This window comes from Cyrtonyx montezumae, unplaced genomic scaffold (genome assembly GCF_038088225.1).
Source record: "Cyrtonyx montezumae isolate F1298 unplaced genomic scaffold, pur_monq_1.0 scaffold_10, whole genome shotgun sequence".
In the NCBI taxonomy this organism is placed as follows: Eukaryota; Metazoa; Chordata; class Aves; order Galliformes; family Odontophoridae; genus Cyrtonyx; species Cyrtonyx montezumae.
Window position 1 is genome coordinate 22,758,435 of NW_027071826.1, and position 21,403 is coordinate 22,779,837.

The window sequence follows — 21,403 nt, forward strand, 5'->3', positions numbered from 1 at the left end:
GTGCCACAGTGGAAATGAAAACTGACATTTGGAATTGGGCCTGATTTAAAAAAAAAAAATTAAGGTTGTGATTTTTACGTATTTCTTCTATTATGTTTTTTATGCTTTGAAGCCAAGAGGGTGTTACCCTGCTAAAGTGATACAAACTTTTACTGTCTTGAAGGGAAAAAAAATGTGCCAGCAGCCAGTCAGTCTCTCTGTCCAGGTGGATTGCTGGACAAAGGAAGAGGACAGGCTAATTCCAGGAGCTACACGTTGGCACGGTGCATGGATAATTTGTTTCCAGAATATAAAGTTTATCACCCATACACCTACAATGTGAGAAGTGGCAACACCTATCTCAATCACATGCCTAGAGCCCAGATGTGTGCTAGGAAGAGGGACAAAAGAGATTCTGTTTGCCCTGTGACAGGACTTTCAAAGATGTGTTCTTGCTGTGTGAAGGTGCATTCTAGGAATCCGTCTTCAGGAACTGAAGGACCAGTCTATAGATCAGCCATTTTATCGATATAAGTGAAAGGAAGCATCAGACGCCCGCAAATTGCTGAATTTTTTTTCTGGATTGAGTTCTGCCTATCAGCAGAATAAAACAGCCATTAAGAAGGTGATTCTCATCATCCTCAATAGCTCAGTTCTGCACTTAAAGGAGAATTAGTGATTAAACATCTGGTATGTGGTACTAGTGAACAATCAAAAAAAAAACAACAGTCTGTTAGCAGGGATAGTTGGCAGTAACCTAAGTTTCAAAAATGGCAATTCTCCTAAAAGGTGGCATAGAAAAAATACTGGACAGAAAATGAATAGTTAAAAATGAAACAGTTATCAATCATCTCAACAGATGGTTTGAAATTTCCTTTCTCAATTTGGGAAAGAAAGATAATTTTAGATTAGGAACTCACACACACATAGACAGCATAAGCTTGAAAATGCAGCCATCAGCTAGGACTTAATTTGTCCAATCTTAAGATAGTAGTAAGAGTCTGGCTATTGAATATCACCTGTGAAACACAGAGAAAAGCTGAACCTGGCACAATCATGGTGGCTATTAGACCAAGCATCTTCAGGAAAAGGCTGGGAATCAGACTTGTAATTTTGCATTTAATTTGTTGACTGGAGACACTAACTGCTTTTGAGATTCTAGATTAATACACATTTCCAGTCACTATCTTCCTGATCACCAAACTGATTGCCAGCTCTCATTGTACAGGGGAAATAGAGAATAATCATGCATATTTTGAAATGCATTACAAAACCTCATCAGAGAAGTGGCCTGGTGAATGTAAATTAAAAATGGTTCTATGTGTTAAGAATGTGGAAAAGACTTTTCCGTGCATGACAAGGTCAGCAGTAACTTGCAACCTTCACAATGTGCAAGCTGTGCTGTTGGGGTATGCTCCTCCCTCCACTTACATATTATCTGGGCAATATTCTGGTATATGCTGCAAGTGATCTAAAGTAATCTTAAAACTACTAATGCAAATAAACCCAAGGAGATATGACTTATTTCTAAAAGACCTTGCCTACTCCTGCGGATGAGATATAGGGAGAGAGTAGGGGCAAATTATTTTCTTTTATCAAAGAAACAATGCTAAACTGGTTTCTTGTAGAGCCTGGCAGATGTGCTGAGTTTCTGTGGGTTTTTTTCTCTTCTGTAAGTTCTTCTGTGGGTATGTCAATATTGCAAAACCGTTTCATAAGTTGGGAAAGAAAAAGAGAACATCTTAGTGTTGAGAGAGTGTTTGAGCATTTTCAGGTTATTTTTTTTTAAGCTGTTGTAACTGCCTCTTTATCAGTACATTAATATTTCAAAACCTCTTTTGTATCAGATATGGGTGCTAATGTTTACCCAAGAACTCAAACATTGTGAGTTGGAGGTGACTTACTGCAGCAAAAGACTGAAATTTTGTAGCCACTGGATGAGAATTAGTAATCGCTTATCTGTTAAAAATAACTTCACAGTGTATAAAAGTTTCTGAGCATGATAGCTCATGTATCTGTTGTTTAGGCATAGCTAGCACAGTCTTTAATTAAGCTTTGTTTTGGTAGTCTGCTATTTATTTATTTTATTGGAGTGTATTTATCTGCTGCTTTTGAAGCATTGTCTAATTTAGATCAAATTTTACCCCAGAGTAGAAGCATTAAAGCTGCTCAGTTTCTGTGTGCTTTGTGAAAATAGTATCTGGAAAAAAGAGCTCCTATTGATGTCCTACAGAGGACATTGTGGAACTTGATCTTTACATTTCCAAGAGTCAGTGGTGAGCTTGAGTCTTTTCAGCAGAAAGGACTCTTGTCCATCTTAAATAGGCAAGGAAGGGCTAAGCAGAGAGAAGTTCATGGCTGTGGAAGGAGGTGAGGGAGGCACTCAGTATCTAGTGTGCAAATTCATAGGAAATCTGTCTTCGTTAATTCTATAGCTCATGGAAAAAAATTCCAACTTGGGATATTTGGTGAGTGGGAATACCACAGTGTTTTGACTTTGTACCAGTTATCCACGTATAAGTGTTGATGCCGATATCCTTCTTAACAAATAAAGTGATAGAGCAAGAATTGTTCACTCAAAAGATAAGCCATCTCCAGAATTCAGAATTGTAGAGAAGTCTGCTTTGGACTATCCAAACTTGAATTATTTAGATTTGGGAGTCTTTTTTGTCAAAGTAAATAGTTGCTAATCAAGTTAACTAAAAATTGTTAACTTAGAATGGATCACAAACAGAAATACTGTAGCACAGGCACTATGTTCTACATGGAACCTAGTACAACCTAACCCTTCCCCCTAGCTATTCCTGGTATTTTCTAACTTTGTCCTCCACACGTAATGAAAGTCGTTGAAGTCACATGCTTCAAAGTCATTCTTTTGCAAGATCATGGCCTTAACTGTGCATAGAACACGCTCTTCCTGCCCAGTGTGCTGTCAGCAAGGAGTTCTCTGTAGAAGCCATTATTAACTTGGCTAAAACGACTCCCTCCTTTCCTTTACTACTTCAGTGGCATCTCATTCTGTTTATTATTTTTAAGCTCTATCTTGATAAGTCCTAAAAAATTACTAGGAAAGCAAGTCGATTCTATAAAGCAAAGGTGTTTTTGTCAAGATACAACCGTATGTTTAGAACTGATAACACGTAAAAAACAAAGCAATTTATAGTGGAGTTAGCACATTTTACCTCTGTAAGATTTGATGCTATGATAAACTAAATTGTTGTAATTGTAGCTGTTAGATAACATCGCCAATCCTCAGACCTCATTTAGCAGGATGATAGAACCATGGAATTGTTTGTGGCACACCACATCAGCAGATGACACCGACTCCAATGCTGACTAAAACCCGCTGCCCCACTGCTTATGATAGTCACTGATGGGTCATACATTTCAGTGTATTTCAGTAGCATGTATATTGCTAAAAATATTAACAAATCTTATGATTTTATAATGTCTTGAATTATTAAGTATTCCTTATATTAAAAACTGCAGCTTTTGTAATCACTCAGCATTGAAGGAACACGGTTTCCATGATATAAATTCAAGCATCGGGGACTTTTTAAATAAAAAATTCCAGCAGAGGGCCACTAGGAATCGTGTTAAATAAAACAATACAGTTCTATTGAAAAGTCCAATGATTCTTTGTTTTATATATTTGATTACTGCAAACCAGCATCGGGATTTTAGGAAAACCTTTTGGTCTTTTCCAGCGCTCTTGAGTTCAGCCCTCAGCAGCAGCATTCACGTGGCATAAAGCTCAGGAGCATGGCCTGTGCAGTCTGTGTCTCACTTTGCTCCAGGACCAGCATGGCTGGGTCCACGTGTCCTAAGGAGCACAGTACTGAGGCCAGGACTGCGCTACCGAGCATCTCGCTGGATGCTGTTGGCAGGGCCCGATGAGGCGTAGCAGCGCTCCAAGCGCGGGTGTGGAAAGAGAAGTGAAGCGCTGATCGTTGAGTGTTGCTCAACTGGAGCTTGGCTGAAAGATCTGGAGCCGCGGCCTCCACCAACACGGTCCTGGCCTGGATTTTATTGCTACATCCTCTGTGGGATTCCTCTCCCACTATTCGAGTTTCTCGCTATAATACAGGCAGTATAACTTTATACTGCACTTCCGAACGGCAGTTCCCTGCCCCACTTACTGCTGCCGTTCCGCACCCTCCCCCCCGCACCTGGCACACCCCCGCCTCTTCCAGGCGGCCGCGGCCTCCGCCCGCCTCGCCCCGGAGGTGCGCCGTGCAGCGCCGTCGTGACGTCACGGCGCGGTTGCCATAGCGACGCCCGGGGTCGCACCGGACGGCTGTCGTGAAGCAGCGGGAGGAGAACGAGGGAAGGAGGAAGGGGGGAGGCCAGGCCCGGGCCACCCCCGGGCCCGCGGGGAGTCGGCGCTGCGCTCCCCCCCGCGCTCCGCCCCGCCGCACCCGGAGGCGGTGGCAGCAGGAGGAGGAGAAGAGGAGGAGGAGTAGGCGGCGCCGCCGCCGGCTATGTAGGGCCCCGGTGCGGGCGGATCCGGAGGCCGCTGCCCGCCTCTGGAGCGCGGCGCCGGGGCCGAGCCCGGCGGGATGTTCTCCAAGAAGCCGCACGGGGATGTGCGGAAATCTACGCAGAAGGTGCTGGACACCCGCAAAGACCCGCTCACCCGCCTCAAGCATCTGCGCGTCCTCATCGGTGAGGCGGCCGGCGGGGAGGGGGAGCGGGCGGGGCAGCGTGGGGCTCTGGTCCTGGCGAAGGAAGAACCGAACCGAGGCGTGCCGGGAAGGCGGCACGGCCTCACGTTCCCTCGATAAACCCGGCCCGGCCTCGGCTTGCTGCGGCGCCGGGGCGTGCCGTCTGCGCTCCGGGCGCTGCGAGTCACCGAGGACCCGCAGCTCCTCCGCGTTCGAGGGAGGGACTCATGTAGCAGCTACGGAGGGGGAGAAGCTGCTGGGTTTCCCAAGCGTGGTGCTCTGTAAGCGCTACGCTGATGTATAGTCGGAGTGTTTGAGTAGAAGTGGCAGCCAGGAACGCCTGTGAGTTCCTGAGCCATTTTCCCTCACTGCTCATCTTTGTGTGTGTTCCCGAGGTGAGAGCTGCAGCGGTAAGCGCTGCCCAGCACGTGTGTAGACAGGCGGTTCGTATACCATTCAGACGTTTCTGGTTTGCAGAGTGATCAAGGAGGGGGCATAAGCACCGCGGTGCTGCAGCAGTGCTGTTCAGGCAGCTGGTTCACCTGGCCAGTGCTTTCTGTAGTGTGGTTATATGTAATGGTTGCCTAATAGGAGAACCAGAGTTACCCATTCTGAAACATCTGCCAGGTGACTGTATGTGGAAATCTTAAGTCCTTGCCGTCAGACGGTCTTTGGTAACAGAAGTTTGCTCTCCAGCATGTTTTGGGTCTTAAGTTCAGCAAGAGCATGGATTATTTCTGATAGTTAATAAACATATGAACAGAGCTTGAATTGGGGCAACACATTCCATATTTTAGAGTACTGGATAGTTTAAGGTTCTGCCTGTAGTCTGGGGAAAATGTAAATAGTTTGCGCTCAGCCTTGGAAGGTGGATTCGTTCTCTTCAAAGGAAAACAGTTCTTCAACTCTTCTTTTGTTACAGCATTTGTAGGAACGTCTGTTCCCCTATGGTGCCAGCTGCTGCTGCAGAACTTATTTTCTGCAACGTATTATTCTGTCATTTAAAGCACAGAGTAACTTTGTAGCTGTTATCCCTGACCCTTCTGTAGTCAGTAGCATTTTCCTTCCTTCTGTGTCTTACAACTTGTTTTTCCTTACTAGCTGCTCTCAGCCAGTTGTGGCTTATTTTATGTTGACTTACATTTCTTTTTATCTGTTTAATCAATTGAAGAAATGTAAGAAGGAAGGTTATTATGAAGAAACTAAGTACAGCTCTGAATTATGTGTTTCCTGGATGCTGCAGGTTAACCTAGGAAGGCAGTATGCTTGGTAAATTACATGGAACGCTTCTTGTTTGCTTTGTTCTTAAGAACACTGTATTTGGCTGTTATTTTCTGGTTTATTCTGGATCTTCTATTTCTGTCTCTTGTTTTCTATTTACAAGATTTTTCATTCAGTCTTGGTAGCACTAACATGTATTTGATAAGAATCAACCCATGAGCTCTGTGTCAAGCAGATGTTTTTATCTAATCTAAGGCTTCTGCTTACTGGCTGTAGGACAGACAAAATCTGCTGGGGCATGTTCTGGTGTGGTGGCCATTCCCCTTTTTCCACTGCACATGCGTATATCTCAGTAGTTGAAGCATAGCTCCTACTTATCCTTTCACTAAGTTTGGGAGCATACTATTTAGTTGATGGCTGTGTGTTTAAGGAATGAGGTGACCCTGCTCTCCTGCTTCTCTTGTATCCATCTACATCTTCTGTTGGTATGAAGATAGAGCTAGATCCACAAGGTTCAAAGCGAAGGTGTTTGGAGGGCAGGGAGATATTATTCTTATTAATACATTAGTGTGAGAGAAATACAGTGCAGATTATTTCAAGTCCAGCTACTGCTCTGATCACATCTTTGCCTTATTCTTTACATCTCTCCTCTCCCTTAACTGGCTTACAAAGCATGTGCCCATTTTTTTCTCTTGTCTGCTGGACAACATTAAAAATGAGTGATGTGCCTGCATGGAACAGACCACTGTCTGCGATGGCTTTCTGTGCAGACTTCATTCTGCAGCTTGAGCAGTGTAATGCTGCATTTTCCTGTTTGTCCTATTTTTTTTTCTTCCCCACTGACCACTGCTCCCTATGTAATAATCAGTGTGTTTCTGTGCACTTCAGTGGAGCCAGGCTAGCTATTGTCAGCAGAGTATCTCAAAGAGGTGATGGTGGAGTCTGTTTCGGCATATTTATTCATGAAAATGGTTTGTCTTGGTTATTGCTCTTAAGCCCTGTGTGTTGGAGACTATAAGATCATTTGGAAGAGAATTCTCTGCTGTTCCACATCTAGCAGAGGGAGAGAAGTGTTTTTATTTATAAACTTAAAAAACTTTCAGTAGGCCTGCAAGGTCAATTGGACCAGAGTTAATGTTATTGCTGTACTCTTCCAGTGTTTGGTTCAGTGCCAATAAACTAAAACATGGCTTTTGGATTCATGGTGAAGACTCGCTGGGAGGAAAGAGAGTACTAGTTCATCTTTTTATCTAGGCATCTAAAACACCCATTCTCCACTAAGACCTTACCAAATAATGAAATAGGCGTGAAAGGAGGCAGAGTGCTTATGGATAAAACCATGACATTCTCCATCTCTGGAGGCATTCAAGGGCAAGTTGATCTGGTTGTTGGCAACCCTGCCCATGGCAGGGAATTGGATGTAGGTGATCTTTAAAAGGTCCCTTCCAACTTAAGTCATTCTATTAATCTATTAGCCAAAGAGGAGAAAAAAGGTTTGGTTTAGGGTTTTTGTTTTTTTTTTTTATGGTGAAATATTGACAGTTGAATCCTGCATAACAGTGGTGCAAGTCAGGCATCATCTAAAAATAGTTAAGCTGATATAATATGGTTGTTATTTAAGACCAGAAGCAACAGAAGAGTTTCAAAGATAGCACAAAAGCAGGTGACTTTTATTAAAAAAAAATTAAAAATAGTGCACATTAGATTGAATTATTTAAATATTTTTACAAGGTAACTTAGAATGCTGTGAGTTGTATCGTTTCTAGAAAAGATACTTAGTCATTATAGGCAATTCAGTTTAAATTTAGTAAAAAATGCAAATTAGCCTGTGGAAAAAATATAGGCAGTGTCTCATAAAACAGTAGTGTGCTGTTATCTGAAAACATCATCTTTACTTATTGCTGTAGTCTGTACAAATAATTTAGAGATGAAAATGACACAGATAAGGATAAAACTTTAATATGGAAAGAAATTTTTGGCATCCCTTTTTGGAGGGGCAGAAAAAACATGTAAACACACATGAAAGAGACAAGGAAGTAAAGCCTGTTAAGATCCACCAAATCTGAAGATACAGTAGGAGATTTTTTGGTGTGGAGATCCTTCAGTCAATCAGGCATGGGTATATTTGGGGCAGATGTATTCTCTTTATTTATTTTCCCCAAAAACTGTTATTTAGAATCTGTTCTTTGCCACTTGAACCTACGTAGTATCCTGTCTTGGAGTGGTGCTCTGCCATGGCTCAGTATGGCTCTGTTTATGGTATTTGGGCTTTTTCAGAGAAATTCAGGTGAATCTTGAATAATTTATTTTATTATTTCTTAAAATAAATGTAGTAAATGAGCAGTTTATGTATTTCCCGGGCATTAGGTGTCCTTTAGGAGACCTCCAAGTAACAATAAATATTGTTATTGCTCATAAATCTTATGAAATATTGGAAAGAGCTTGAAGCCATATCCTGGGACGCATCAGTCTGTGAGTTAGAGTAATCTGCTTTTCTCTGTTTCACAGCTGCAGTTTATTTCTTGAAACAGGTAGAGCTAGCTCTCCTTTAAGAGATAGCTTTGTTTCCTTTAAGGAAACAATCTCCTTTGTTTCTTTTAAGGTGTTACTAATTTCTTCCTACAGATAACTGTGTATGCTCTTTTTTACTTTTTCCCTACCCACGCCAGTACCTTGAAATCATTTAGTCTTCTAATGATATCTCTGTCAGCATTCGATTTACATTTTATTATTATTTTTTAGTGAACTATTCTTCTGTCTCTTTTCTGTGCACTGGAAAGGTGTAATAGTTGTGCTTACTGTGAGCTACTTTGGTGGTAAGTGCATGTCGATCTTAAGCGTGAATGCAGGCAGGGCTTCTCCTGCAATCTGTGGATGTGGCTCAGCTGTGTCAGAAGTGGGGTCCTGCTGTTGCAGACAGCTGCAGCTGGTGCAGATGTGATCACTGAGACATGGCTAGTAGATGGCAGTGAAGGCACATAGCACACCTTAAGGAATTAGGTGTTGCCTTTAGAATGAAGCTTGTAATTTTCCAGAAAAATATGTATTTATATAAATCCCCAGTGTTTTAGTGACTAATTGCAATTTTTAGGATTGTTAAGGGCAGGTACTATAATAATATTATAATAATAATATTGCCTTGTTCTTACAGTTAGTGTTGGATTGTTTAATAAGACCTCAGCATCAAAACTTCGCCCCACGATGAAGGAAAATGAATATTTTGTTTCTCACAAATAATTCTATTTGCATCTGATACCTTAAAAATGCACTACTTGTATCTATGGATCCATAGGAAAAAATGTTTGTAATGTAGAATGCTGAGAGGAGAGAGAGTTTGGAGTATGGATTTCTTATATTTTTTTTTGATCGTCTCAGTGGTCAGTGCTTGACATCCCGTTTAAGTGAGCTTTATAAGGGAGAAGTCAAGCAGTATAGTACAGGATGAGACACTCTGTATTCAACTTCCATTTTGATATATTGCTTAATATTAAACAACATGCTTGAAGATGGCATTTATCTAAAGGGATTTTAATTTAAGAAATGTATTTGACTGGCAGTCAGCCCTAACGTCTCAGCTGGATAAAATTTGCTGTTGTTGCACATCAGCAACATTGTTCATTGTAATCTCACTTCTGTACTATAAGAAATCAAAAATCATTGCTGTTACAGTGGAGGGCTGGTGGGAAGCTGCAGCAGAAATAGCTGCCTGGAATTTCCGCTGGAGATAACTGTTCCAGAAGTTTCAGTGGATGTGTAATGCTGTGTTATTTTTGGCATGGGTTGTATGTATTTATTTTTTTAACTCTCCTGGTAACTCTAACTGCAGAGGACATGTCACCCAGGCTTTGGCTGCTGACTGAGCACAGTTTAAGATGCCTGAGTTGGTGTTCTGTCAGTCTAAGTTAAACTTGAGCCCATTCTGTTCTCTTCTGGCTGTCAGAGAGGGGGGAAGAATTGTTTTGCTTTAGGATTTTGGCTTATGTTCCACATGACCTGCAGACAGCAGTGCTGGCCAGTACTGCTAGCCTGTGAGGCTACAGCTGGAACGGGATCAAAGTCCCAGGCTAGACAAAGGAATGGCTCTAGGTGCTTGGACTCGAAGGGAAAGTTAGTGTGGGTTTAGTTGTGGCAGTTCAGAATGGAAATAAGTACATTGCTGTGGGAGTGTTTGAAGTTGGTTAAATAAAAATCAAACTTCTGGAACGCACGTGAGTTGTTATGGGAGTAGTTTTATAATGCTCATCAGTGTTGTAACCCCTTTGGAGTCTACTGGCAAGCTGAAGCAGCTGGGCTGGAGAGCTGTCAGCTGCTCTGCTCATTCCTGTGGTTAACTAATGGTGATATTTGGTAGCAGTTTGTATGTAGATGATGGTCATGCTGTTAACGTACTTAATCATTCCCATTCATTTTTTTCCCATGTTCATTTGTCTCTAAAAGGTGCTCGTGATCTGAAATTCAGACTTGTCCAATGCAAAATTGAAGTCTGTTAAAAAGTTTGAGGTGTGTTCTTATTTTTTTGATACCAGGAACCTCAGGGATGTTTTAATAATATTATATATAAGTAACAATAATGAGTGAATTAACTTGGCTAGTTATTAGCGATCCGAAACAATAAAGCTAAGGTGAAAACCTTGTTTAATAATTATAGACCTGTAGCATGTTGTTGGAAACAGTGTGGCTTATTATATTCTTTCTTTTGTCAATTTTTGGCACTTATTTAATATCCCTGAACCATTGGTTAGTTCTGAATGTTTCCTACTTAAACTATTTAAATGATGTTGTTTTGTATTTAAGAGACTGTCAGTATGTAAACTGATTCTCTGTACTGCTTTACTGAAAAGCAGCAGTTAGATTTTCTGCCCTGAGGAACTAAGAATAATTTCTGTTTGCTGTTTTGCTTGTATGCTAAATCTTAGGAAGCTTCAAACTGTCTTGCTTCCTAAAGCTACTGATTCATTATGAGAATCAGTACACAAAATTTCAGCCTGTAGTGGATCCTGGATTTACAGAGAGGAGCTATAAGTCTGCCCATCCTCTAGGTTGTTGTTTGTTATACTGGTATAAGATTTTTTGGGGGTGAGGATGGGGGAAAGTGAGTAAGAAGCCACTAAGTCTCAGGGTAATGCTTTTGTTATGCTGTCTGTCACAGTTTTGTTTGTATGCATGCTAATTAAACCTTAAACACTTAAGGGTAAATCTAACCACAATAGGGTCAGTAATGGTGTTGGTCATTCCATTAACTGGAATGGTAAATCTGTGTTGTGTGTAAATGGTGAATATTCAGGTTCTCTTCAGACAAAGTTCATGACTTTCTAAGATCTGCATGAGCTTCCTGTTGTTCTAGCTTTCTAGTTGTGATTGTTTACTGTTGAAGTTCTGTTCTGTGCAGAAAATGTAGAATTACATGCTTCCTAACATTTTAATCTCATACAGAGGCAATCTTCTAAGCAGTACTATACATTTCTATTGTGAACTCACTCATAATCCATAGTAATGCTATATGCTTACTTTGTAATAATTTGTACTGTAATATGTAGAAAAGAAAATGGAGAAGGAGAATTGTTTATGCTATAAATTATGAGGTGTGGTGGATTAGAGAGTTTTATGTGTAAACTTGTAAAGTTTCCAGAATTGTGCTTAGGTGATCCTCTACGAGTTTAAATGTACAGTAAAAAAAAAAATCTACTTTTTGTTTCATATTTTATGTTGGACAAAATGGTAGCTTGTCAGGTTTTTTTTAATCTCTTCTGCATTGTAACTATAAGTATGAATTGCTGTTGAAATAGTATCCTTCTTTGAATGTGTAATATTGATGGATATTTGTATTAAAATACTGGATTATTTATGTGACTGCAAATTATTCCTGATTACAAAGGGGTGTACTGATGATTGAACTTTAAAGCCTTGGAGCAACATCTAAAGCAGAGTTTTAGCAGAATCAGCCTTAGAATCTCATTTTCCTAAAATGATCAGATGCTGTGGGCATTTTAAGTTTTGCATACCTTGTTGGGGTACTTGAAGAGTGCAACCTTTTGCAAAGTTTTGAACTAGAAACTTGCAAAGGAGTTGGCCATTTGAAAAGACAGGAAAACAAGTCCTTGAAGAATAGCTAACCAAAAATAAGTGAAAGTAGTTCCTAAATGTATCATCATATGTAAGCACAGAAGTTGAAAGCAGAGATGGAGGAGTTTTCTGATGCAGTTTTGTTTTAGTTTATTTCTTATTTAGTCCTGTGCTGCAGGCCTAGTCTGTAAGTAGAACTTCAAGTTTCAATCAATTTAATGAAAATATAAGTTGCAGTTGGTTGGGTACCTGACTCTTCTTGTAATGAGGTTCATACAAATATCTTGGATATAATCTTCCATTTTGTTTGATTCTCTGTATCGTGCATCAGAATAGAACTAAATTCCATAAATGCAGTCCAACTTCTGCAGTTTCAGCCAGAAAAACTTACCTCCTTAATGCTGGGGCTAGAGAAAACAGAAGCCACTTTATAAAAGCTTAGTAGAAGGGTTGGGGCGGAGGGAGGAGGGGAAGGAGGACATAGAAGGCATCGCATCTGTGCTGAAATGCAACTTTCTTCCTAAAAAAAATAAAAAGGAACGACAGAACTCATTTAATAAAGGGATGAGATTTGTATCAATTTTAGGGTCACAGAGAAGTATTAAGGAACTCTCAGCAGTCAAAAAACTCTGTTTTCTCTTACTGTGAAGCGTGAAGAAAACAACATTTTCTTATAAAACTTCTGTAAATGAAGATGGAAATCTCATTTCAGTGTACTAAAACTATTTATTTTTGTACAGTCAAAGCTTTGGTTTTTACATTCTTGGAATAAGGAAATAGGTGTTGTCCTGTTTTCCCTTTCCTGTTCTGGGAAACTTTTCTATTTCAAATGGTGCCAGATCTATTTTTGAGTTGTCTTTTTTTCTGGGCATGAGTACTTAAGAACACAAGGAACACATTACTTTGTGTTAGTCGCATGAAGCTGTGCTGAGAGAAGTTCTTTTGTTTAAAAATAAATAAATTTCAAATGAATGGAAAGCCTGTTTCTGTGTAATCCCACAAGGTTACATCTCTTTTAAAATGGCAGGTAAGTTTAAGTAGCCAAAGCGGACAAGCAACTTCCTGATAATTCACAGTTTAAGGCTGCGTGGAAAGGACTTGCATATGCTTCTTGTAGAGGAAATGTTTTTTAGCACATTGTAGAGCATTAATGGTACTTTGGGAGAGCATGGATAAAGACAGATTGTTTAGAATTGAAGGAAATGGTTGAAGGTAACGACACTGATTGTTTAGAATTGAAGGAAATGGTTGAAGGTAACGACACTTAAAATCTGTATCTTTATCACAAAGATAAACTGAATGTTTTAGAAACATTTTCATTCAGAAAAATGGTAAGCTTTTAAATGAAGGGAAGTGTAGCAGAGTATCTCTAGAAGTTGGATAAGTAACCGTCTGTCTCTTGATGCATGGTGTAGCCATACAGGGGCAGCTGTGTATGGGTTATAACACAGGTCTCCAGATGTGATGATTTCCAGATCAAAATCTGAAATCTGCATCGCTGTTTCCATACGGTACCTTATTATTTTTTTTCTTACTCCTTCTTGCTGGGATTCTCAGTCCAGCCGTGCATAATACTTTCCAAATTTCTTTAATTAATGTGAGATTCCAAATTTCTGGGTCAGTAACATATTGAATCACTGAAGGTACTGTTTGGGGATAAGCAGAAGCTATTTTTAATGTAAGTGGCAAACAATAACCTTTTAGTTGTACATGTTTTTCCTCCCTTTAAAATTTTCATCATTAAAAGAAATTTTGTGCATGTGCATTATTGTCAGGTAATGACTGAACAGAATTCTTATTAATAAAATGTATCTTTATCATTTGCTTATGTCCTAAAGTAGTAGCACTTACTGCAAGCACTCAGTGCTTACTGTTTGAATTCTAGAAACTTCCTTTGTTTATGGTATTGAATGTGATCTTAGGAAATGAGGGTGAAATGCATTTGGTATAAAAGTTTGAAACCTTAAGGAGCTTTTGACTTGTATTATACTCTTCCAAGCTACGGGTGTACTTAGGCCGTATGCTTCTGGAGGTGTTATTCAGGTGTTAATGGTAACAATGCAGGTCAAGCAGTGCTCCTATTTTTTTTTCTGAGGTGACTAACACCACCTTACATTGTAATTAAACAGATAAATATAAAAAGAAGTAGAACAGATCATTCTCTGAATTTCTTCAGAGATCAGAGAAATGACAAAGAGCTTTATCGTAGTGCCGATTGTACCTACAGGAGTGTCACTGCAGCAACTAGGGAAATGAAGACTGCCTGTTCAGTTGGTTACATAGGCAAGCCCTTAGTTCTTCCCCTGGTGAGTCAGGGAAGCTACTAAAATTATGAACAGTTGTGCTAAGATTGAATTCAAAAGAAGATTTTTTTTATCTTGAGTTTACCCATGTCTGGGTAGAAACTCATCATCTTGAGAGAGAGAACATTCAGTGCGCATAGGAAACGAAGCTGGTTAACTGCTTCTGATCCCCTTTTAGGATCTAGAACTATTTTCTTCCATTCATTCGCATTAGGTCACATCAGGTCAACTGTTTCCCTCATTTCTTTGTGTATTTCCCATACAATAGTAAAATAAGATGGGAAGTATATAATCTACCACCTTATCCACTTTCCTGAATGTCTCAATCATTCTTTTCCCTTTCACTCCTGTCTCAAATCTTGTCAGATTTGTCCTTAGTGTATTTTCATGCCTGTAGTCCAGAACTCTGGAATTCTGCCCCATAAGTGGAAATGGATATAGCAATTGTACTGTACTCACAGCTCATTTTCTTGGCTCATGGCCCTGACCTTCTTTGAATCAAAGTTCACTTTGTTTAAAAGGGAAGTATTTTTTGTTGTCCTTCAGTATTTCAGACTACTTGATAGCAGTTATGCTGCTGATCTATAAATGGTGATGTGGTCTGTGAAACTGGAGGCTTGGTAATCCTGTTGAAGGTCAGGTACATACTTTACCTACCTGGGCTGCTAAGGTTATTCTAGCTGAGTTGTCTTGCTTGAAAAATCAGTCTTAGATAAGATAGTGCTGTACAAAAAACTAAGCACTGACTCCACAGCACTGGTTATGGAAGACATAGGTAGAATGTCTTTCTTAAGATACTGCAAAAATTCAGCATGTAATAGAAAATTTCATGGCAAGATTTGTGATAAAGTTGTGTTGTCAGAAATACTATTTAAAATTTGCTGTGCTTTTGGCTATCCTTGCTTTTCTTCTTTTTGGGGGGCGAGGAAGAGGTTTATATGTCCTGTCATGTAGATTAAGATTTATGTCATTTGGAAAGTGTTTAAAAAACAGATTTAGCAGAATTAGGAAGGAAATTAGGAAGACGACAGTTAATAATGCCTCAGTGTATAGAAATGGTAAAGCTTGATGGTGAGGGCTATGAAGCATCTGTGTATGTTTTGATTTGCCTTACTTTCATTGTTTTATTGTTGTTTCGTATCCGAATTTTGAAGGAAAAGTGTTTTAGCTTTTTAAACTCTGTCTCCCTGTTGCCATATGCTCCCTGGCTATTCTTTTGTGCACCTACTTCTTGTCTTTTGTCAAACATCTGAACAGCGAGTACCTTTCCTTCAGTGTATTTATTGATATTTGAAGTAGTTAATTAAACCAACTAGTTTACACCCTTTTTACTCTCACCAAATTTTAGCCTCAACACATCCAGTTACCAGCATCTCATCTCCAGACACCATAATCAAAGGAGCCTGGGGCACTGGACCAGGCTGGTATGTCTGAACCTTGGGAGAGGAGGAGGGGGAGCAGCAGTGGGAATCAAGGGCTGCTGTTTGCTTCCTTCCAAAATGTCTCTCTAAAGAGCAGAGGTGGTCCTTGCTTATTGTCCTCCAACTCAGCTTAGTTGTCTGGTAGTTGCTGCTGATAACAGTGGATGACAGAGATGTACTTTCTATTGTACAGACTGGGAGTGGTGGGGTGGCTTTATTTCTAGTGGATTGTCAATTAAAACAAGATTCATTTGTACAGTGCTATTCTTCATGAGATTCTGATTGCCTGCTGAGGTTTGCAGATGCTGCTGCCATGCAAGCATATGTGAAAGAGATGCTGCTTCCTGTTGTAAATTCTGGGGGGCGCTTATGGCACCTGGTATTTAATTTCATTAGCTCCAGTTTAAAAGAATGAAAACTTGAAGAATTTCTTTACCAACAATTACTTTTTAATTCTCTTTTCCTGACTACAGAATTAATAATGGTATACTGGAGGTGACTGAATGTTTGGAAAAATGAAAATCTTCTGTTTTGTTTTTCAGAGAATGCAGAATCGATTGATCTCAAACAGTTTTTTGATCTACATTTCTCACATATATATTATGTGTTCTTTGAAAACTTTGTGACTATTGAAGTAGGTCTAAAACAAAAAGGTGAGTATTTAAAATAGAATGATTTTTGGTCTTTGTGCTTCTGTGATTCCAAATATATTAGGTATGCAGGAATATGTACGAGCACTAACATGGCAAATAAAGGCAGAGTATGCATGCAGTGGGGATTGAGGAAGGGATTCAGAGTTTATTCTCTAATTACTGTTTTTGAAAGTTTTTGAAATTTTGAAAAATGGGAATTCTTCAGATGTTAGGCTTTTTATGTTCTGCAGAAGCATTACTTCATAAGATGGTGTGTAACTTAATTTCTGCCAGCTGCTGATGCCATAATAGAAAGTTATACAAACTTTTTATTTTGGTTATTGTAAACTGTAACAGAAGAAAGTATTATTTTTATTTGCAGAAGAAATATGAAGTAATTATTGATTGTAGAAGGGCATGTTTTTGTTTTATACATCTAAGAATATTCTTCAATGTTCTTTAAATTCTTCTTTGGTATCTTAATTACAACTAGGTCACAAGTCTCAAAGAGAAGAATTAGATTCTATTCTTTTTATTTTCGAGGTAAGATAACTTCAACATTCCTTAATACATTTTTGGCTTTCAGTTAAGTCCAGTTGAATAGTAATAGAAGCTATCCTTCAGTCCCCTAGAAATGTGCTTTATGCTGAGAACTGCATTCCCTTTTTCTTTTGCTTAAAGTTAGATCTGTGCTTTAGGTGAAAAGAAAAAGATTTTGGCTTGAACTTTTGCAAGAAAGTGTATTAATTGGAAAAAGCATTTTATGTGTATGTTCCCAAGTTTTTGGTGGTGATGATTATTACGGGCCCTAAATTACTAGTTTACACAGACTTGTTTTTATATTTTGCTTTTCAAAATAACAGTTCATAATATCCTTACCAAAAGCATTGCTTCACTTAGTTAAGATGATTTCAGAATCTATCTGGATTAAATCAGGCTGTGTTTGATGAGAGATCATAGTTTAGAAGTAACTCAATGTAGTTGTTTTTGTCTTTTTTTGTTTTGATCAAAATTTCTAATTATGGAATCAGGATTTTTTTGTTTTAAGAATATTTAAAGTAGAAAGTTGCTGAATTCTGATTACACGGTTGAATACAGATTTAAGAAGTTTTGTTAGTGGTTTTTTTTGTTGTTTGTTTGATTGTGGGATACACTGCTGCTTAAAACTGTAGGGTTAGCTGTATAGGAGAGAGTGAATCTGAACATTTGATTAGTTCAGTGGTTGTTGCATAAAGGTTATTAGGTGATCTGTGCTTTGGAAGCAGTTGCACAGGCTTCTAGAGGGACAAGGCCAGTAATTTGTTTAGGAAGGCAGGTTGTTTACAAATTGTTAATGCTTCTTAGCATAAATATTGAAGTGCTACATAATAAGTTTTGGATTGCCTTTGTAGCTTACTGCTTTGTTTCTTTCCATCTTCTACTAATGTTAACTGCAGAGGTGTAGACCATTATTGTCCCAGCTCATAATTATTTTGTTGGAACTTATTGCTTTTGTCTTAAGAAAGCTGAATAAATGTTTGCCTCTGCCACAGAGGCAAGTTCACAGCTGAACATCCTAGCTTAAGCCACTATATAAAGGCAGAATTGACCTAATAGAACTGTTATTAATGAGAGCAACTGAGGCAAGTACTCATCCCATTTTATTCCCTGTGCTGTAAATAGTAATATTCAGCCAAGAGTAAGTGAAGCTAGATAAACTGCAGTGACATCTGAAATCTACAGGATGTGCCAGAAAGTGTATTAGAGCCTTTGGGCATTTCAGCTTTAGGAAGAGGGTTATATGGAAAGGACAGTAATGTTTCCAGTGAAAGTAGTGTGAAAATTTTCTGAATTTTCTAAACCTTCCAGTTTCTGATTTATAGCCTTTCTGAAAGTGTTCTTTAATCTTCTGAGTATGATATCTGTAGCATATATCTGTGGGTTCTGTTTTTGTTGTGTTTTTGTAGAAAATATTGCAACTCCTTCCAGAAAGGATTCACCAGAGGTGGCAGTTTCATAGTATTGGTAAGTTACTTATCTTTTTTTTCTTCTGTTTTTTTAACTTTTTTTTTTGTCAGTAGCTGTTAGGAGTTTGTGCTACTGATTTCATAAAAATTCCAGTGCCGTAGCAGGGCTTAACATCTTGAAACATATCAAGGTAGGGAAAGAAAAAAACAGTTTGGGGGGGGAGGGGGGGAGAGAAATGAAGCAACAACAGTAAACAACGTAATAAGATGCTTTTCTACCTGAGAATTCAGAAATGTAACAGTGGTTGAGAAAGAACAAGGGCAAGTGGACAGCTGAGCTATAAACTAATTTTCCAATTTTCATGTAGTAATAGATGGAAAAAATTGGGGGAAGATCTATATTTGTAAGTAGGTAACACTGATTTTACTTATATCAATGATGTAAGAATCATTTATGTTCAGTGAACGTCTCCCAAATGTCCTTTTGGAAATACATTCTATGTCACAAGGAATCTGTGAGAGATGGTGATCTTTTTTTCCTTCTGGCATTGAGAGAGTTGCCTGAAGGTAACAAGCTCACCAAGATTAAACTGGAGGTTGCCAAGGACTTGTTTAAAAGATGTTATCAAGTCTGACCGAGAACTCTGACATCTTACTTGACAAAGAAATTAAGAAAAATATTTTTTTCTTTTCAGGGTTGATTTTAAAGAAGCTTCTTCATACTGGAAATTCATTAAAGGTATTGGAAAAAGTTGCATACTATTTTGTCTCAAATACATAAAAATAAGTAAGAATTTTTATGGAAGAATTGTTGTATGTTGAGAATCAAGTCATGACTTGTGTGTCATGAAGTAGTCGCTTCTATCGATATGTTAATTTCAGTAGAACTATTGACAGTAGTAAGTTGATTAAATCAGATAACCATTTTAAGAATGTGTGCAAATAATTGAAGATTTTTGTATAAAAGCAGGAGGAAGCCTTAGTTGTTCAATGCTGAGGTTTTGATTGTCTTAGGAAATTACCTAGGTCAAAGAGACTAATGGGTAGTAAAATAATGGTTGACCATATGGTTTGTACAGCAGTAAGCAGCTGTGCCACTTCTCTGTAAACCGTCTTCAAGCTTTTTGGTCCTGAAGTTCTCCGTTGTGAGAGCCAGGAGAAAATTGTTCTGGGACTTTATTTTCTTTGTTGAAGAAGGAATGCAAAAGGGTAGGAGTATAAATGTCTGAAGAGTGAGTGTCAGGGAGATGGGCCAGGCTATTTTCAGTGCTGCCCAGTGACGGGACAAGGAACAACGGACAAAACCTGGAAAGCAGGAAGTTCCATGTGAACGTGAGAAAAAGGTTTTGTACTTTGAGGATGACAGCACTGGAACAATTTTCCCAGAGAGGTTGTAGAGTCTGTTTCTCTGGAGATATTCAAAACCTGCATGAACACTCCCCTATACAACCTACTTAAGGAAACTTGCTTTATCAGGGGATAGGACTAGATGATCTCCTGAGGTCCTTTCCACCCCCAACAATTATGTGATTCTGTGAGTCCTGCTACAGCAAAAGGCTCGCTCTGCTGTTATAGTTCACAAACATTTAGGGATCTTATGATATTATTTATTTTCTTAAAAATTCAGACATCATCTCATACTGTTCAAGCAAGTGAGTAGATGCATATTGGTTTTCTTCCTCTTCTTTCAGGGAAGGCACTGTGAAAGAGATTGTGGGATCTGCATTTCAGCAGGACCTGCAGATTGCTAGCTTGGTTCTACTGGTGGTTACGCTGTCTGTTCTTATTTTTTACACACCTGTCTTTTTTTCTCCTCCCTTCAGGATGTACAGAATTGTTTTGGTCCAAGTTAACTTGTTCCCTTGTTCCGTTTTCTCATTTCAGATACGTCGAGAGGGTGTGCGTCTCTTTCTGCTATGGCTGCAAGCACTTCAGAATAACTGTAGTAAAGAACAATTATGGATGTTTTCTTGCTTAATTCCTGGATTTTCATCACCACAATCTGAATACGGTCCCCGAACACTAGATAATCTTATTAACCCTCCTCTTAATGTTCAAGAAAGTACGTAATTTGATAACATTACTCAATTTTTCACATAATTGATACGATAAGAAATTTTTAAAGCTGGGATCATTATCTTCCCTAATTGATTAGAGTACAGAGAGAACTTTCTCATTATTTTCACAGCAAATTCCACTGTTCCCTCCAGCAGTAAGCATCAGATAATTGTAGCTTTGGGGAAAACTCTTACTTTGTAATTCAGTGCATATACCTTTTGTAGGAATTCACATTTATCCATGAATTGGAATTGAGTGGTCTTGAGTGCAGACTGTGTATTTTCCTTGCAAACTGTGTATTCAGACAAATGCAAATAAGTAGCTAATCATTTTTTTTCTTCTGAGCAGAAAATGCTGTTGCCTTTCTCCCCATCTCCACCTAGTGCTTTAGAGCTGGCACAAGCATTGCTTATATGTGCAAACAGTGTCTTCTTAATCGGTAGTTAAATTTACAGAAAGAAAGAGACTCCAGCTGCTGAATTTCCTGACAGGTTAGGTTTGGAGATTGTAGTTACTTGAAGGCCTGTTTTGAAGTTATCTCAAGTATGCAGACATAAGAAGTAAGGAAAAAAATCTAAATGTGTAGGCAGCATAGAATTGCGGAGTACAAAGAGCGAAATGCAAACATGTTTCTGCAGGACCAAGAGGAAAATAACACCTATCTAGCTTCACTTTAGAGGCAAGGGATGTATAAAAAACTAAAACTTTTTGATGTAATTGATGAATTACTAAATGAAGAAAATGTAGATAAGCTTTAGTGTCTGTATTTCACAAACGCCACGTTTTTATTTGCATAAATTTCAAAATATTGATTATGCCCTTTGGAAAAATTGGGTCTTAGCCAGTAGATTTCAAGGTGCATAAGGAGAATTTAATCTTCCTTTTTTTTTTTTCGTTATTGTTATGGTTTTATGATTTTTGTTGTATTATTGATATTCCACATCATAACGTCATGTGGTGTATTGGGAGTTAAGAGTTAATGCTCCAGCTCCGTTCTGGTATACCTGACTGGGAATTGAACCTGGGCCGTGGTGGTGCAAGCACCAGCTCCTAACCACTAGACCATAGCATTAACTCTTTAAAACCATAAAGTGATGTAAGAAATTATTTGTATGT

At 38.8% G+C, this 21,403-nt stretch overlaps 1 protein-coding gene across 2 annotated transcripts in view; it reads left to right on the forward strand.

The window, feature by feature from the left end:
- Positions 1 to 4,274: 4,274 nt before the first annotated feature.
- Positions 4,275 to 21,403, forward strand: part of RALGAPA1 (Ral GTPase activating protein catalytic subunit alpha 1) — a 115,439-nt gene continuing 98,310 nt past the window's right edge. For both annotated transcript variants that reach the window (XM_065752798.1, XM_065752806.1), the window contains exons 1-6: positions 4,275 to 4,644; positions 16,194 to 16,304; positions 16,777 to 16,826; positions 18,230 to 18,287; positions 18,925 to 18,968; positions 20,114 to 20,291. In XM_065752798.1, coding sequence (XP_065608870.1) covers positions 4,539 to 4,644; positions 16,194 to 16,304; positions 16,777 to 16,826; positions 18,230 to 18,287; positions 18,925 to 18,968; positions 20,114 to 20,291 — 547 coding nt within the window. In that variant the 5' untranslated portion in view covers positions 4,275 to 4,538. The remainder of the gene's footprint in view (positions 4,645 to 16,193; positions 16,305 to 16,776; positions 16,827 to 18,229; positions 18,288 to 18,924; positions 18,969 to 20,113; positions 20,292 to 21,403) is intronic.